The 15,972-nt window shown below is 43.8% G+C and overlaps 1 protein-coding gene across 4 annotated transcripts in view; it reads left to right on the top strand.

The window, feature by feature from the left end:
* Window positions 1-15,972, top strand: part of COL9A3 (collagen type IX alpha 3 chain) — a 66,556-nt gene that overhangs the window by 37,904 nt on the left and 12,680 nt on the right. For all 4 annotated transcript variants that reach the window (XM_083507428.1, XM_083507430.1, XM_083507431.1 and 1 more), the window contains 11 exons: window positions 1,279-1,332; window positions 1,930-1,983; window positions 4,453-4,506; window positions 6,051-6,104; window positions 6,918-6,971; window positions 8,813-8,866; window positions 10,449-10,502; window positions 10,726-10,770; window positions 11,307-11,360; window positions 12,375-12,428; window positions 14,730-14,783. In XM_083507428.1, coding sequence (XP_083363554.1) covers window positions 1,279-1,332; window positions 1,930-1,983; window positions 4,453-4,506; window positions 6,051-6,104; window positions 6,918-6,971; window positions 8,813-8,866; window positions 10,449-10,502; window positions 10,726-10,770; window positions 11,307-11,360; window positions 12,375-12,428; window positions 14,730-14,783 — 585 coding nt within the window. The remainder of the gene's footprint in view (window positions 1-1,278; window positions 1,333-1,929; window positions 1,984-4,452; window positions 4,507-6,050; window positions 6,105-6,917; window positions 6,972-8,812; window positions 8,867-10,448; window positions 10,503-10,725; window positions 10,771-11,306; window positions 11,361-12,374; window positions 12,429-14,729; window positions 14,784-15,972) is intronic.

Below are 15,972 nucleotides of genomic sequence, written 5' to 3'. Positions count from 1 at the left end.
TCTCTAGTAAACTTTCTGGGGAGTGAGTATATTACAGATCATTGGATGACTGGTTTTGTTCCTAAAAGGTACTCCTGTCCAGTAATGAGGACACTGTTTTGGTTGCAAGAGAATTTCTACAGCAATCCAGATGTTGGCAAGGGTTAAATCATGGGTAGGCAAACTAAGGCCAGTGGGTCGGATCCAGCCCAATCGCCTTCTAAATCCGGCCCGTGGCTTGAATTGGTAGCCAATGTGCATACAGCAATGTTATTTGGGACACATGATTCCACCATGTTAAGGTTAAGGCACAATTGGGGGGTGGCAATTGTATTGGGGGGGGGCGCGCAGAGTACTTCTGTATCCCAATCCAGGGGTGGGGAAACTTCCTTAGAATACCTCCCCTGGTTGTCTCCCGTTCCATAGAAATGGTGGGATACAGGAGCAAAGTCGGAGTATGTTACTTGGGAAAGAGATGAATTGCAAGGAAGGGAAGTGTGTGGCAGCGGAAAGACCACTGTTTTGTTTTGTTTTAAATAATCTTTATTAGTTTTTCAATTAGATACTCCACATACACATATTGTATTACATTTTACATTTATACTTGCTCTTCAGAGCTGACTTCCCTCCTTCCTTCTTCTGGTTTTTTATGTCACATATAATTTTATCGCATTATTTTCTTCCATTTTGTATATTGTTATTCATTTTCATTTATTTGTCCATAGTATATCCATAAACAAATAAGTCCTCATGTTTATACAAGTCTTGTTGTCTGTCTGTTTTCATGTACAACTACTGTTTGTTATATTAGTTTCCTTATACATTTTGCTTATTATTTTCATTATCCATCACTTTTCTTAATCTTTCCCGTTATGAGGTTTATTTCCAATTCTACTGGTTTCACTATTTCATCTCATCTTTCCTATATACAACATAATTTTTTCCCATTCTTTTTGAAATGTTTCCTTGCCCTGTTGTTGAATTTTCCCTGTTAATTTGACTATTTCTGCATATTCCATTACCTTCTGCTGCCATTTAAACCACTGTGTTTTAGGTGTGAGAAGGTCCCTGTTTGGATGCTTGCTCTCATTGGAAGCTGTGGTGGCCATCGACTTGAATGGATTAGACAATTTTATGGAGGAGAGCTCTCAATACTGACCAGCCATGATGGCAGTTCTCCTCCTCCACAGTCGAAGGGAGCGATGCTTTCAAATACCTGTTGCTGGAAGCCACAGGAGGGGTTTCTGTAGACCTTGTCAACACACCTTGCATCATTCATTTCTTGTTCTCTTCTTCCAGGGTTCACCAGGGCCCCCAGGTCCTGCAGGACCTCCAGGAACTGTTGGCTTGCAGGTAAAATAGGCCACCGTTTTTATTTATTTTTAAAATATTTTTTTTATTCGTTTTCAATTAAAAACCTTCCAATTAATGACAAATCAATTCCAATCATACCGAATCGTTAAACAAAAAATACAGCCAATTAAACAAACACAAATTAAAATAAATAAATTCAAAAGGCTTCTGGATATCGAGAGATGTCCTTCATTTCTTTTCTGCTTTTCTTCCTTGTTGTCTTCCACTTTCATAGTTCCGATCTTAACCGCCCTTATCTTCTCCATCAACCACTGGTGTGCGACTCACTATCTTACTTAACAAAGTCCATATATCTGTTATCCTTCAAGGGGCAAAAAATTTATTCCATGTTGTTTTCCATTAGTTGTTTTTAAGACACAGTCCTCTGGGTAGTCCCTCCTTTCACTCCAGCATCTCTTTTTTTACTCCAAATGCTCTGGGCATAGTTCTGCCCATAGTACTGCCCAGCTCACAAAAAAGAGCCCCCAACTCTGATCTCTGTCTTTTCCCACCAAACAATGCCTTGGCCTGCATGCCACTTCCAGAATTTCATTTAATCCTGAGTTTTCTAAATAAGTCAAAACTTTTCTTTCCTAGGGACCACGAGGGTTAAGAGGTCTGATCGGCCCCGTGGGGCCTGTTGGAGACAGGGTAAGTCTAGCTTCCTTTCCTCTTGACTCTTCTCAGACCAAAGAAGGCTGTTCTCGAATCCAGCGCTTCTGTGTAACGTGTGAGTAAGAGTGGAAATTGATGTTGATTGACGTTGGAGAGAAATTGAGTTGAGAAACAAGATTAAGGGTACCGTATTTTTTGCCCTATACAGCGCACCGGCCCATAGGGCACACCTAGTTTCCAGGGGGGGGAAATCAAGGGGGAAAATATGATTCCCCCCCCCCCCCGCAGCTCTGGGAGCAGCGGACAGGCTGCACGCAGCCTGTGCGCTACTCCAAGACCTTCTCCCTGCTTTTGCGGGAGGTGGCGGAATTCCTCCACCTCCTGCAAAAGCCCGCAGGAGCCGCGCACGACTCCTGCAGGCTTTTCAACCAAGAGGGAGAAGGGACTGAAACGGCCAATCAGTCTCTTGTCCCTCCTCGGGGAAAAGCCCCCAAGAGCGGCACGCTCCTTAAAGGCTGCATGGCTCCTGCGGGCTTTTTGACCCAGCTTGTGGGGCTGGCGGTGGGGGGAAGCGCTGCTTCCCCCCCCCAGCCTCAAAGCTGGGTCGGGGAGCAGCGCTAAGGCGTCGCATGCCTTCCCGCTGCCCCCCGAGCTTGTGGGGCTGGCGGTGGGGGGAAGCGCTGCTTTTTCCCACCGCCAGCCTCAAAGAGCAGACTCTCCTGGCTTCAGCGAAAGCAACGCGAAACCTCCGTTGCTATCGCTGAAGCCAAGGAGCCTGCATTCGCCCCATAGGACGCACACACATTTCCCCTTCATTTTTGGAGGGGAAAAAGTGCGTCCCATAGGGTGAAAAATACAGTACATATTGAAATAGGAATGTATTAGATAAAATGTAAAGAAATATACAATAATAAGAGTACATTCATTTGTAAAAGAAGGACTATACAACGAGATTGACAAGAAGTCTGTAGTGTTGGTACAAATATTATTTTGAAATGGCTTTATGTCTTTGTTTTTACTTTTTTCTTTCTTTAGCTACATAAATTTGGTATATAAACTTTGTATACATGTTGGAAAATATATTATAATATGCTCTGTAATATGATAATGTATACATATGTGACATAAGAACGTTAATTTTTTAAAAATCAAAAAAAGAGAGAGAGTGGAAATTGACCATGAGAAAGGTCCTTTCCTTGGCCTCTGATGCAACTAGGCCACCTTTTGCAAGCAGTTGCCTGTCAGTCTTCGCAGAATACTGACTTACCTTGCAGGAGGTGTGGGGAACCTCAAGATCATGAGGCAAAGGCAGCCCCCCAGGATGGTCTGTTTCGCCCTTGGCTGTCTCACCAGCCTGTGCCTCTCGCCATGGCCACCTCAAGGGTTGCCCTTGCCTGGAATTGATTCATCCTTGATCGGGCATAACTGTCATTGAAAGTCTACTCAATATTTATCCAGAGTAGATTCCAATGTATAGTTCGCAGAGTGAAAACATTAACAGGTTGCAGGGTTCCCAAAAAAATAGACCAGAGGCAATTAATATTCCATCCAGCACTTTACTCGTACTAAAGGCAAATGAGCATCATGGTCACAAATCTAATACATTCAGGATTGGCACTGTCCATAAGAAATCCAGTTGCTGCAGACTTGATAAACTTAAAGGTACCCCTGACCATTGGGTCCAGTCGTGGCCGACTCGGGTTGCGGCACTCATCTCGCTTTATTGGCCAAGGGAGCCGGTGTACAGCTTCCGGGTCATGTGGCCAGCATGACTAAGCCACTTCTGGTGAACCAGAGCAGAGCATGGAAACGCCGTTTACCTTCCCACCAGAGTGGTACCTATTTATCTACTTGCACTTTGACGTGCTTTTGAACTGCTAGGTTGGCAGGAGCAGGGACCAAGCAACGGGAGATCACCCCGTCGTGGGGATTCGAACTGCCGTCCATCTGATCGGCAAGCCCTAGACTCTGTGGTTTAGACCACAGCTCCACCCATTTCCCTTAATAATAAACTTAGAACTTAACTTATAAGACTAAACCTTAACACTAAACATACTATGTACAGAACACCACACTAGAACAAAAGAGAGACAGAAAGAGAAAGTGAGTGAAACCCAGGGTCCTTCTGGCCTCTACTATTATCTCTACCTTGCAGAAGAGATAACAGAACCAGTTTAAACCATCTGTACTCAGCTTCTTTGAAGGAATAACCCAAAAAATCACAAGCTTTCTGCTTGTTTCTTTCACACAGAGAAGCTTCCAGAACCCTCTTGAATCAATTAGAATAGGAAAGATCTGTACACATCAGATCAATACTTTCTGCACTAAGAAATGCAAAGTGGCAATAACACCTCTTTTTTATGCGGGTGGGTGTTGGAAGCTGCTGCTGAAGGTCAGAGAATGCATGAAAAGTTCTGTGTGCTTTCTTGTCCTTAATAATTTGCTTATTAAGGATAAGTCTCTCTTCTAGGCAAAGGTCTGACCAAGTTCATTTCTTGTTTTCAGGGAACAATTGGTTTCAGAGGACCTCCCGGCCTTCCGGGCCCCCCAGGAAAAGCGGTATGTGCCTCTTTTTATATTGCTAGGTTTCTCCAGTGGGCATTTCCAGATGTATCAAGGACCTATTTCTCTTCATTTTTTTACCATCAGCTGCGCACCTAGGGTTGCTCAGGAATTCCAAACAAATAAACTTGTGCAGCTTGGAAACCAGTGGTTAAGATCAGTGCAGTTTTGAAAAATTCAGCCCACCACCATGATTCAAGATGGTGTCCCATTGCATCCAAACTGTTATGTACTGAGTTGAATAGGATCCAAAATGCAGCAGTCTGATTGGTCCTAGAACAATAGGATTCAGAATGCAGCAGTCTGATTGGTCCTAGAACAATAGGATTCAGAATGCAGCAGTCTGATTGGTCCTAGAACAATAGGATTCAGAATGCAGCAGTCTGATTGGTCCTAGAACAATAGGACCCAGAATTCAGCAGTCTGATTGGTCCACAGGAGGCACCCAATCCAGCTCCAGGTGGAAGTGAATTCGCAACCTGATTGTCCTACAGGAGAATCCCGGAATTAGCCAATCACGTGGCGCCCATTGTGTAAATAATGTATATAAAGCAGACCTTCTGGGGGAACTTCCATTCCTTCTCATCACTATGAGCTGAATAAAGAACATGAAATCCACTCTCGACTTTGAGTATATTTCACAAACGTAGATGAAAACCTGCTCCTTGATCTCAGGAACCATCGTGCAGAGTTTGGTTACAATATCTTAAAAGCTGCACAGAGAACAGGCAAGCAACTTTCTGAAATACGGAGTAGATTTGAGTGTTTGGCGGTTGTTTTTTTACAGGACAGTGCCCTCTCTAGGCAGCATTGAGAACTTTGCAATTCTAGCGAGCAAACATCCAGAAAAGGGAAAACTTCAAGAAAAGGGGAATCAAAAGAAAAACTCAGCAGAGCAAGCAACAAATATTGCTGCTCTATTTGGGACACCCCTATTTTGGCTTAATAAATCAAGATATGAACATGATTTCTGCCCACGCACATAAGCCCCTTTGCTCTTCTCTGACTACGGTGCTGAAGTCTCCAATTAGCCATCATTTCCAGGTTCCTGCAGACTCAGAAAATGTGGTTTCCAGCTTCAGAATAAGCCAAGATCCTAAAAATACTTCAAAATGTGGTTTAGGGAACCTGGCTTCTTCCAAAGCTGGTAACCATAGTTTCCTGGTTTGGCTGAAATGTGAAACTATGTTTAATTGGAGAGATCTTGCTTTTTCTGCATATTATTAAGCCAATATATGGTCCCCTGAACATGAGCAAGAATGGGTGGTGAACCTAAACCATACACTATTCAGACAGAAAGATAAATTCAACTTCATCATACAACTTGAATAAATTTAAATTTAGAGGTTCCTTTCACTCACACACGAAAACAAAGATCACCACAGCCAATCACAAGCAAACAATCGCACCCTAGGCCAACCCCAACCTCTCTCACCACCAAAGGAACACAAGTAACGCTGACACCAAACTCTACATACATTAAGCATAATGAAAACAAAAAAATAGAATGACAAAAGGCTTTTTCTGCTTTTTCATTTCAGGGGCCTCGTGGAGATCGGGGTCCTCAGGGGTTCCGGGGACCCAAAGGCGATACTGTAAGTACATTTCTATTTTTTTACTAAACTTACTAATATCACCATCATCATTATCTATATTATTTCTATGTATGTGTTATTTTACCTAATGTTACGTTTTTGTTCCATTAAGAGTTTTGTTCCACTGCCTATATTTGAAAGGTGCTGGAGTGCAGAGAGAACTAGGACGACAAGAAATGTGAAAATGTCAAAGGAACAATTACTAAGAGAAATGGCTGTTGCGTCTGACGGAGAATGACACAGCCTTTAAGGCTCCACTGCATTCTTTAAGTTTTGCTAGTGCTGTAAGGAAGACTTCTGGAGGAAGATTCCTTTCACATTCCTCAGCATTCACCCCTCTCTTTGTTTTATTTATTTATTTTATCTTATCTTTCGTTTATTGAATTTATATACCGCCCTATACCCGGAGGTCTCAGGGCGGTTCACGGAAAAGATCACAATATATAAAATCAAAATAAAAACAATAACCCAATAACATCCCTCCGCAAAATAGAGCCACTTTTTAAAAGGGCATAGGATGTAAATCGGATCAGCCAAAGGCCTGGTTAAAGAGGAACGTTTTTGCCTGGTGCCTAAAGGTGTATAATGAAGGCACCAGGCAAACTTCCCTAGGGAGAGCACTCCACAGATGGGGAGCCACTGCAGGGAAGGCCCCGTTCTTGTGTTGCCACTCTCTGGACCTCTTGAGGAGGAGGCACATGAAGAAGGGCATCAGAAGATGATCTCAGGGCCCGGGTAGGTTCATATGTTTTGATGATACTTCATTGGCCACAAGTAATGCTTGTTAAGAGTTTATTTGCTCTCTGCTCCTAGGGCAGACCAGGACCCAAAGGAACGCCAGGAACTGCTGGACCCTTAGGAGAACCTGTAAGTCTTGCTGTCATTGTTAACATGAAGCTATTTTTGGTGCTAAGTTCATAGGAAGGGAACGTGCGTGCCCTGTTTGGTAGAAAGATGGTGACCCTGAAGCTCAAGATATTTTATTGAACAGGATTTGCATGCCACTTAATCATCTAAACCTCAGTCTCAGTTACAGGAGATGCTAAATATGTCTCTCAGTATGGTGGCTGGCATTCTCCTTATCTCTTGAGTCTCCATCTGCACTATGCATTTAAATCAGTGTCATACCGCTTTAAACAGTCATGCCTCCATACCCCCAATAATCCCAGCAACTGTAGTTTCTTAAGGGTGCTGAGAGTTGTTAGGTGACCCTCTGTTCCCTTCACTGAACTACAATTCCCAGAGTTCAGACTGGCCCTTAAACCACTCTGAGAACTGTAGCTCTGTGAGGGTAAGTAGGGGGTCTCCGAATAACTCTCAACACCCTTCAGTTACCAGGGTTCTTTGGGGGATGCCTGTTGAAAAAGGAAGCATACAGCTTTAAACACATAGTGCAGATGGAGCCTAACTTACTGGTGTTATAAGAATGCTAAGGTCTTATATACCGTATTTTTCGCCCTATAGGATGCACTTTTCCCCCTCCAAAAATGAAGGGGAAATGTGTGTGCGTCCTATGGGGCGAATGCAGGCTTTCGCTGAAGCCTGGAGAGCGAGAGGAGTTGGTGCGCACCGACCCTTCTAGCTCTCCAGGCTTCAGGAAGCTATCCGCAAGCCTTGGAAGCCCGGCGGGAGTTCCCGCCGGGCTCCCAAGGCTTGCAGACAGCAGCCTGCAGCCCAAAACCCGGGGAGCGCAGCGGAGCGCACCCTGGGCTTCGGGCAGCTCTCCGCAAGTCTTGGGAGCCCGGCGCGACTTCCCACCGGGCTCCCAAGGCTTGCGGAAAGCAGCCTGTTCTGGGGGCTGGGGGGGAAATAACTAGGTGCGCCCTATGGGCCAGTGCACCCTATAGGGCGAAAAATACAGTATATACCGATATATATATGGAATAAATGTTCATAAATGTACAAGGCAAACACAGATGCATAAATATAGTGTCTGAAACAGTACAGGAGAGCAATCCTGAAGCCATTTTGACTCTCCCAAATTGACCTCAAATATTTATTTACAAGGAGGAAGGAAATGGGGAAAGCTTTCCAGTTGTCTTTGGACTGTAGGGACTTACACCTCCCTGTAAATACAGTCTGGCAAATATCTGTTAAGCTGAGCACAGTATCAATATGCGCAAGAGATTCAGGAACTAAGTATTGACCATCTCCAAGGAATGGCCAGGCTACCCAGAAAAGGCAATCAGATATGGCATTATCAGGTATCCTGGCAGACAGGAGAGAAGCAACACGCTCAAATTTCTGCTGGGGACCACCTCTTTCTGTGATGTATGTATGATTTTTTTGGGGGGTGGTCTTGAGCTACAGGGGAGGCAATTTCAAAAGTCTATATAAGAGCTTGAACACCAATGTTCTGGGTTCCTCTCCCTCCCTGTGTGGGGTGAATCATGTTGCAACAGTTTAATAAAGATTAGGCTTACTAGTTGATTTGCTTCTCAGTATTCTCTGGTCGGCCTCTGTTATTTTCTCCTACTGATAGAGAACCTACAAAAGGACTCTATATGGGCTCTTGGATACCCCATAAGGGAAAAAGGAGCAGTTCTTTCTTTTAACACTGGTAATTTATCCTGAGAGGCGAGGGCGCTGCACTTAAAGGCAGAACTAAACAATTAAGGGTCTTGGGTGGACAGGGGTATTTGTGATGTTTATTTAATTCCACGCCGCTGCCCCCCCCCACTTAAACATGGTGTCCTCCACTATTTCAGGGCATGCCTGGAAAAGATGGAAGAGATGGGACTCATGGACTCGATGGTGAGAAGGTTTGTAGTCCTGTTTACGAACCCTGTCAAAGTATGCACAAAGCACATAGTTTAACGTTTTCCCCTCCCCTCTTCCTGCAAATTCCTGTACGTTCTAATTGTTATTGGTGCAAAATACCTTTGATTTACGGTTGCCAATCTAAGCAATACACATTGTCATGTGCAATTTCGTATCTGTAACAATTGCAATGATTTTGGTATATATTTCGACGCAACATTGTCAGTTTATTCAGAAATGCTTATCTGAGCGTTTGTTGTTGTTTTCTTCTTGTTTTGTACATAATTCTTGCACATCATATGCTCGAATGCAAACAAAGGTATATCTCCGTGCAACCATGTTAAACAGTTCAAAGGTGGAAATGAATAAAACTACGTCCGTCTGTCCGTCCCCAAGAAAAAAGACACAAAGAAAATCTGTTGAAGAGCAGCATCTGAGGCATAAAGAACTGCTTTGCCGGATCAGGCCCAAAGGCTACCGAGTCCAGCCTCCTTTTCTTACGGTGGCCAGTCAGACATCTGTGGAAAACCCCCTGGCCATTCTTTTATGCTTCCTGGCCACTTCCCACCCCACTGCCCCAGAGATCAGGGCTCTGTGCGTCACATGGAGCCATCACACACTCCTTGAACTAGACTGCTGCCCCCTAGCGCAGCCAGGACATTGCCTTGTTGCTGGTGTAGAAATAAGATTCAGTAACATGTACAAAAATGGATTATGCAATTGCTTTGCCAAAATATGTATAGTTGGGAAGGGTTACATTTAAAGATGTGTATACAGTGGTACCTCGGGTTATATACGCTTCAGGTTATGGGAGCTTCAGGTTACAGGCGCTTCAGGTTTCAGACTCCACTAACCCAGAAATAGTACCTTGGGTTAAGAACTTTGCTTTAGGATGAGAACAGAAATCGCACGGTGGAAACAGAAGGCCCCATTAGCTGAAGTAAAACCTCAGGTTAAGAACAGTTTCAGGTTAATAACAGACCTCCAGAACGAATTAAGTTCTTAATCCGAGGTACCACTGTATTGGCAGAAACATGCTGATGAATTTTCGTGAGGACTCTTTTTTTAAAAAAAAAAGCAAGCTGATACGAAATAGGGAGAACTGCACATCAAGTTGGATAAATTAAAAACTTAGTTTTTACTTACTTGATCTGTATTTTTTGTAGTCACTATTTTACTATATTGTGGGGGAAATTATTTAAAATCTGAAGGAAGGAAGGAAGGAAGGAAGGAAGGAAGGAAGGAAGGGGATATTTTTGAAACTTAGAAAATGAAAAACAGAAAAACAGAAATTAATAGATTCGCCTATCTCTAACATAGGTTCACATAGCACAGCTGCCACCAGCCTTTAAAAACCCACTTATTTTCAAAGATTGCATTCAGTGGTTCTACTGTGTGGTGCCACTTTACTGTCATTAAGTAAACTCTTGGCTTGAAATGAACCCCGAACCCCAAAAGAAAACGAAAGGGCAATATTCTACAGAAGTGTACAACGGGCTGGACCCTCTTTTAAATTTCTCTGGCGACGTTAATGCTCCAGTAGGCTGAACAACCTGCACACCCACATTATTTTGCATTTTACAGGGTGATGCAGCTCGCTTTGGTGTTCCTGGAGAAAAAGGGCCAAATGGACTTCCTGTGAGTATTCTTCCACAGAAAACATCTGAGGGGGGCGAGTGGGAATAATTTATATATTTATTACATTCATCCAAGGAGTTTGAGGTGTCGTATATGTACGTCCAACCACATCAACAGCTTGGGTAGGGCTGCAACCATTTCCTGTTTTCTAGAACACTCAGTGGTGAGTTTAATTATCTGTTGCTTCCATGTTTTCTGACATTGATGACGCTCTCCCCTTCAGGGACTACCTGGAAGACCTGGAACTAAAGGCGAAAAGGGTCAACCAGTAAGTAAAGCCTTTTATTTAACGTCTTTGGAAGTGTGTGAGTTGCTTTAAGCCAGTGTTATGTACTGAAGTTCTCACCCTGGGCCAGCAGGGGGATACTGTAGATAGTTCAGGTCCACATATGCAAATAAGGGATCGAAAGTGACGTTCAAGATTGGATTGTTACAGAAAGTTGTAACAATTACATTGTACTAGAGCTCTATATAAGCAGGCTGGCTGAACCCTTCAGTTCGTTCTGTTCTGACCTGTGAATAAACAAGAGCTGTTTGAAGAATCGCTGTGTCGTCTGATATGTTCACCCACAACTTAACAGCCAGGGTGTTTACTCTGTGATGGATACCCTTTGCCACCAAAGGTTGTCCTGGGTCGCCACCTGTTGGCAAGGCCACCACAGCATCTCCTCAGCTTTCCTCACCTGTATTTGACAGCTAGCCTGGGGGTCTGTCCCCCATCTGACCGGGTGGCGAACTTTTGCAAATGAAAATACAGACTTAATGGAACATCCTGGTCACTTTTCACTCTCTGTCCCTTGGTAGGGCGTTCCGGGAGAGATGGGAGGAACCGGTCCTTCAGGAGAGCCAGGTATACCTGTACGTATCTCATCCATGCATGCTCCATGCTTGTCGATAACACTCATCCTTCCAGGTTGCTCTGCTTCACTGTTGATGACGAGCTCAGAGCCATCTTCATTCCCTCTGCTTCTAATGTACAGATTGCAGCTGCCGGTCCAAAATGGCTCTGCCCATATACAAGAGAGAGAGAGAGAGAGAGCGCAAGAGAGAGCTATCAGTTCTACTGAGGCTTGCTGAGTGCAACAAAATCTCTAGGGGAAAGACCAAAAGGGGGGGAAGGAACCAGCAAACTCATCAATGGCTATGTTCAATGAAAGGTTGACTCACGGTTTCTGTCGGAAAAACGCCACCTTCCCAAGACACCAAGGCGTCTCTCCGGTGGTCACCCTCTGGCTGTAAATCTTCCTCAGTCCAGAGAGACTGTAATAAGAGAGAGGTAGAGAGAGAGGTAATAAGCGACCCCTCCCTCCTGAGAGGAGCACACTCGTCTTCTGGCATCCCATTGCAGAAGAAAGAGACAATCAGTAGCTATTAACTACTTCATTCATTGTCTGTATACAGAGAACTCCATGAGCGTGTCTGCTGTCTCTGAGCAGCAGTACAGAAGAGCACGCTTCACACAGAAGCGAAAGTAACTTTTCACAGTACTGAGACTGTGCTGAGACTTCCTGTCTCACGCTCTCAGATACTCACATGATGTAAATAACCATTGAGCTGCTCTCTGAGCAGCTGGTGACATAAAAATCCCAACAGTTTCTGGGGTGAGGGACATTCTGGGGTGTGTGGAGAGGAGAATTAGGAGTGGAATAGAGAATTCCAGTTTCCTTGGAACCCTGAGCAGGACACACTGCAAAATGTTGCAACCATTTGAGCTCAGAACCCTTGTAGATCTATTGCAAGCCTCCCTGAGATCCACCAGCAGATAGATCTCCATGTGGGTCCCGCCCACCCTGATGCAAAACAACGGCTTTGAATAGTGGGACTGGATTGTTTGCAAATGCACCACATATGACCTTCTGTTATTTTTCTCAGGGAGATCGTGGGATCCCTGGGGAGAGAGGCGACCCTGGTCCAAGGGGATCTTCTGTAAGTAACCAGTAATCCCGTTTAAAAGCATTATTGCTCATCTTAGTCACATGCTAAACTTCCTTCGAGGTGGAGTCCATCTCCTTTCGCCCCAGAATACACCTGTCCTGCTCTCTCTGTGACTTCGATTCCTACCCAGTGCTTACCAAAATTAAGTTAAGAGTAGAAAGGATAATGGATGGTGAACTTTTCAACATCTGCCTGTCAATTGCCTTCCTCTTAAAATATCACGGCATTAAGAAGCCACTTTAATGTGGAGTCTTCAGCTCATGGTAAATATTTGTTTTCATTTTGCATCTAATGAGCTCCAGCAATTGACTCGCAGCAGGAAGTATGTTTGTGTGTTTTAAATCTCTCTCTTCTCTTTTATTTGATCAAAAACGCACACACAGGGTATCTTAGCTGATTTCTTGTGAGTGCCTTGGGCCAGTCATCAAGCAGCAGAATAAGGCATTTCCAAGGGGAAGGAAATAAGCTGGAAAACCATACTCCTTACTCATAATTATAAAGCGAAGGAATAAAAGGGTAACTGGAGAACTGCGAGAAAATAACAGGAAAACTGTGTGTGGTGATGGTTGCTTGAGAAGCACGTTCTACCCTAAGGGCTCTTGCAGACAACCTGTTTATTGAGGACACACCCTGGTTTGCTTGCAAGGCAAATTGAACAATGTTGGCTCTTTACTGAGCATTTATTCCAACTTGTAGATGCTGTCACACTGTCATCCACAAGGCATTTTTTTTCATCACTTTCCTTATTGCAAGAATTTTGATCTTTTGGGGAAGCGACTTTCTTGTGCAAAAGCTCCCAACTGACTACATTTACACAACCTGCATTGCTGGTATGTGATAGAATCCCATCTGAAAATAGTGAAAGTCTCAAAGTGCGCTCAGATTGTTTCCTACCCAGGACGGAAAGGATGCTCAGATTCCATGTATTATTTTTCCATGTTGCTCCTCAAACTCTTCCAAAGTTGCCTCCAGCCTGACAGCATTCTGCAGCAGGGAATTCAAACACATCAGTTTAGGTTCGCACAATGGATTGAAGCATTCTATCGCCCTGGTGCAACAAATCCACTTTTTTTAAAAAAGAAAGATGACAAACTTTTTGTGGATAGGAAATACACTGAAAAGTGTGATATGAGTGAATGGCTGATAGGAAAGTTTGTAACCACCACGCAAGTAAGTCAGGATAAATTCAGGATGATGACTTTGTCGTTGTGTAAACTCTCCAGAAACAAATCAGAACATTTCTTTTTTAAAAATTAAATTTGCCGATTATTTTTTATTGCTTTTCAAAAAAATTAACAAATTTACATCAAATTAATTTAAATTTAATACATATTTAAAAGTTGATCTCCCACCTTTTCTTACACTTGTGTCCTTCTTCTCCCTCTCTTGCTGCATTATAAAACATATTTTTATCTACTTGCCAATTGATTACTTAAGATCAACATTTTCCATTGGCTGTGCATATTTCAATCCCTTTTATTGACTACATTTCCCATAGAAAATCAAATTACTCTTCACTTTGCCAAACCATAGAAATAATCCATATTAAAAACTTTCCTTTCCTTTCACCTTACATGCGCAAAGTTCTGATCATTGTTGGTACAAATTTCATTGTTTTTCTTCTTCCAAAGCTTTAGTCTATTTAAAAAACCCTTTGGGTGTACTCTTTATTCGTTGTTGCCATAAATAAATTTGTAAACTGCCCTTGATCTGCAGATCTTAGAGCCAGAGTGGTGTGGTGGTTAAGAGCGGTAGACTTGTAATCTGGTGAACCGGGTTCGCTTCCCCGCTCCTCCACATGCAGCTGCTGGGTGACCTTGGGCTAGTCACACTTCTTTGAAGTCTCTCAGCCTCACTCACCTCACAGAGTGTTTGCTGTGGGGGAGGAAGGGAAAGGAGAATGTTAGCCGCTTTGAGACTCCTGAAGGGGAGTGATAAAGCGGGATATCAAATCCAAACTCCTCTTCTATTTCTTCTGTTCACGACATAAATGCTCTATAATAATCTAACCTCCGTGTAAGCTCTGTGTGAGCAAATCAGAATGATTGTTTGATAAACAGGTTGTCTGGAGGATTCCCAAGGGAGAACACTGTTGTAAGGAAGACCATGACCAAGTGACGACTGGGCCTGCTCCTTCTGCCCAGAAGAGCAACTTCAAGGCCTGTCATTTTCTACCTTCCTAGGGTATTTTATCTTCAAGCTGAGTGGGAGAGCCCTCTTTGGAGATTTCTGCTCGCCCCAAGCTTCGCAAAGTGGTCACGCTGCCACAAATACCATTTCTTTCCTTTTCAGGGACCAATTGGTTTGCAAGGCCCCATGGGAGCACCAGGTGTAAGAGGCTTTCAGGTGAGTCCATTAAGCAACAGATACAACTTAGCACACAGCTGAGGAACCTTCTCTGCATTGTGGACTTCAAGAGATAAGTGGGGCACAATTGGGGAAGCTATCTTATGAGAACAGTTGGGTAGAGGGGATATTCTATGCTATTCCTGCTCAGAGTAGACTTATTATGCAGAGTAATTGTTGGCTATTTGCAGATTAGTTGCGCTGCAGAAGACATGCTGGGGAGACCACACATTACAAGAAACGCAAAAGTAACTTTTGCTAGGTTTTAATAACAAAAACAAAAACTCCTTTTACAATATATCAATAAGCATGACCCATCCACCAGGGTACTGAGAGAGCTAGGTGCTGCTCTTTATATACTATAAAAGGTAAAGGGACCCATGACCATTAGTTCCAGACGTGACCGACTTTGGGGTTGCAGTGCTCATCTCTCTTTATTGGCCGTGGGAGCCGGCGTACAGCTTCCGGGTCATGTGGCCAGCATGACTAAGCCACTTCTGGCGAACCAGAGCAGCGCACAGAAACGCCATTTACCTTCCCACCTTTACCTATTTATCTACTTGCACTTTGACATGCTTTCGAACTGCTAGTTTGGCAGGAGCAGGGACCGAGCAACCGGAGCTCACTCCGTTGCGGGGATTCGAACCACTGACCTTCTGATCAGCAAGTCCTAGGCTCTGTGGTTTAACCCACAGCACCACCCGCATCCTATACGCCACAGCTTAATTAACATAACTTAACAGCACCTGCTATACTGCTTCACAGCTGTAAAACTAGGTCAAGTTATTTGCTCTGGCCCTTAAAGACATACTGTGGAACAATAATGAAACCTAAAAATTAAAGAAACCATTCCACATTAATAAGTATGACTAATTTAGGTTCATTGCTTTCAGTGGGTCTACTCTGAGTAGGAGTTGGTTGGAGTTGGCTTCACTCAAGGCCACATGCAACACCACAGAACATTTCCTTTCCTCCTCCTCACCCCTGGCAAATGCCTTTTAATCTTGGGTCCCTTCCAAGTGTGGCTGGAGTTAGGGGTCAGTAAGATGGGGCAGCTGTCAGTGCTGTGACCCATTAAGGGCCACCACATACTTAGGCTGCATATGCACCATGGGTGGAATTCAATGTGGGGAATTCATGAGTGAAATGAGGTCCACTTTCACAAGACTCCTGCCCTTTCCCTCCATGA

The sequence above is a fragment of the Podarcis liolepis genome (assembly GCF_965112155.1).
Source record: "Podarcis liolepis genome assembly, chromosome: 6".
Taxonomy (NCBI): Eukaryota; Metazoa; Chordata; class Lepidosauria; order Squamata; family Lacertidae; genus Podarcis; species Podarcis liolepis.
This window is presented reverse-complemented; position numbering and strand designations above follow the sequence as displayed.